General features: G+C 62.8%; 1 protein-coding gene across 1 annotated transcript; it reads left to right on the forward strand.

Annotated features, from left to right (window-relative positions):
• Positions 1–618: 618 nt before the first annotated feature.
• LOC136455574 (uncharacterized) lies at positions 619–1,775 on the forward strand. The gene is made up of 2 exons (XM_066455541.1): positions 619–924; positions 1,338–1,775. Exons 1-2 carry the CDS (start codon positions 619–621, stop codon positions 1,773–1,775), a joined length of 744 nt encoding a protein of 247 aa, XP_066311638.1.
• Positions 1,776–2,049: the final 274 nt, after the last annotated feature.

The raw sequence follows: 2,049 nt of genomic DNA on the forward strand, positions 1-2,049 counted from the left end.
AGCCAGCGGGCATGATGGGCACGCGGAAGGCGTTGAGGGCCAGCGGCTGCACTCTCCAAGTGCGCCAAGACCAGTAGCCCTTCTACATCCTGGCCCAGCTCGTGTCATCCAACCACCGCTGGTACAACAGCTGGTTCTACCTCCACAATGATGACGGCAGGCTGCCCCCCTATACCGAGCGGGTCGTGGAGAGCTAGCCAGAGAGGTGGAGGTATGGCGTCCCGTTGGCTGATCAGTCCAAGCTGTAGCCGCTCCTGAGGGCGTTGGAGAGGCTGCGTAGCCATGGCCTTACGGTGGCTGTGGTCGTGGTGACCTTCCACCGCCGGAGGGTGCTACTATTGATGGCTCGGCGACAATGCCTATTCGAGATGACACCGGGTGAGCCGATCGATGGCATCCGGTTGTCCGCCGTCACCCTTTCTGATGATGAGATTCTATGTCAGGTGAGAGAGACGGTGGAGAGGCGGCATAGGAGCAGTCTTCTGACCCCATTCCCAATGCACCCATCGCGGGGGTACATCTCTCTGGTGAGTCACATGTCGCTGCAGCCCCCAAGGCCTCCTTGCTCCTTATGTTTTCAATCTGTTCCCTTATTTGTGTTTGCTGTTCCTACAAGGGATGAGGGATGTTCAAGCCTCCCCGCCGCCCATTCCTAAGGACGCAGAGCGGCGAGCAGAGAACAGGGCGCACGCCGAGGCATACAAGGAGCGGAAGGACACCGAGGAGGCAAGGTGCAAGAGGAAGAGCCTCGAGCGCGACAAGCTAGAGAAACGTCGCCAGCAACAGAGGCACGATGGTCTCCTAGAGGAGCCGTCTCCATCATCATCGTCGATGGATTTTTTGAGCGATGATGACAAGAGCGAGGCGGGATGGGGTCCCCTGGACCACCTCCCTAACGTCAGGGAGACGGCACCCGAGGCGTTGGTGAGTGACCTAGCGTCTCCAGGAGGAGGAGGAGAGGGTGCCTCGGGGCTAGCGATTGCCCGCCCCGAGGCCGAGGCCGACACGCCCGAGACACGGGCGTCGGGGAAGCATGTCATTAGCCCGATGGGCTCGATGGCGGGGGTGGAGCGGGCGATGGCGGGGGTGACTCAACCGCCCCCGTAGAGGCCTAAGGGGGCGTTGGAGTCCGGCGAGGGCCAGCCGGTACCGGTAGACACGGGGGTCGTGCCACTGCCGCTGCCACCGCCATTGCCGAGGACAAGGGACGTGGTGCGGAAGCTATTGCTTCCCCATTTGAGGTAAGTGTTTTGTTAGTGGAGTTTGCAGCTTCTCCCACTCATTCTTTGGTCGTATGCTGACCTCATGAGTGTTTTGTCTTCAGCCGAAAGCGTCAGGTGGAAGCGCCCGCCCTGGCACCACTTAAGGCGCTCAAGGTGAGCACCAGCTCCACCGCTCGATGGGTGGTGGACGCGCAGGCCACCATGCAGCGTGGCGTGGCGTCGGCCAGGGCCGACCTGAAGGAGCCAGTCGCCCAAGGAGAGGCTACCAAGGCGGCCATGAAGCAGGCAAGGGAGGAGGCGCCTATGCCCCATGAGGCCGAGGCCCTCGAGTCTGGTGAAGCCAAGGCGCCTTCAATCGTTGAGGCCACCGAGGGTGAGGCCGAGGCCCCTAGGACCTCCGAGGCTAAGGTGGCGGAGGCTGAGGCTTCTAGGGCTTCTGAAGTCGAGGTGGTGGACGCCGGGGCTCCCAGGACCACCGAGGCTGAGGTGACGGAGGCTGGAGCTCCTGGGACCACCGAGGCTGGCTTGGGCGCGGCGGAGCTGGTGGCCTAGGATGCGGAGACGGAGGCGGGGCAAGCTTTGGTACCGCCCCCGATCCAAGACCCACCACCGTCGCAGGAGAGCGCCCAGGAGGTGGAGGTTCATTCAATCTCCTCCGACGATACTTCCCGGGGGAAGGAGGTGGCGGATGCCGAGGTGGCTAGCACCATGGAGCAGCCAGCTCTGACTTCTAGCGAGGGGAGCTTGGCCCTCGTTCAGGTACGACCCAAGCCCCACGGGTGGGATAGCCCACGTGTCTTGTGGTGGAGCTAGGACGACCCTAAGG

The sequence above is a fragment of the Miscanthus floridulus genome, chromosome 5 (assembly GCF_019320115.1).
Source record: "Miscanthus floridulus cultivar M001 chromosome 5, ASM1932011v1, whole genome shotgun sequence".
Taxonomy (NCBI): Eukaryota; Viridiplantae; Streptophyta; class Magnoliopsida; order Poales; family Poaceae; genus Miscanthus; species Miscanthus floridulus.

Bases quoted from the DNA above. Each gene is read 5' to 3' on its own strand.
- LOC136455574 (XM_066455541.1), top strand. From the start codon at position 619: ATGAGGGATGTTCAAGCCTCCCCGCCGCCCATTCCTAAGGACGCAGAG. The intron at 925-1,337 runs GTGAGTGACCTA...CGAAAGCGTCAG, and splicing joins AGACGGCACCCGAGGCGTTG to GTGGAAGCGCCCGCCCTGGC.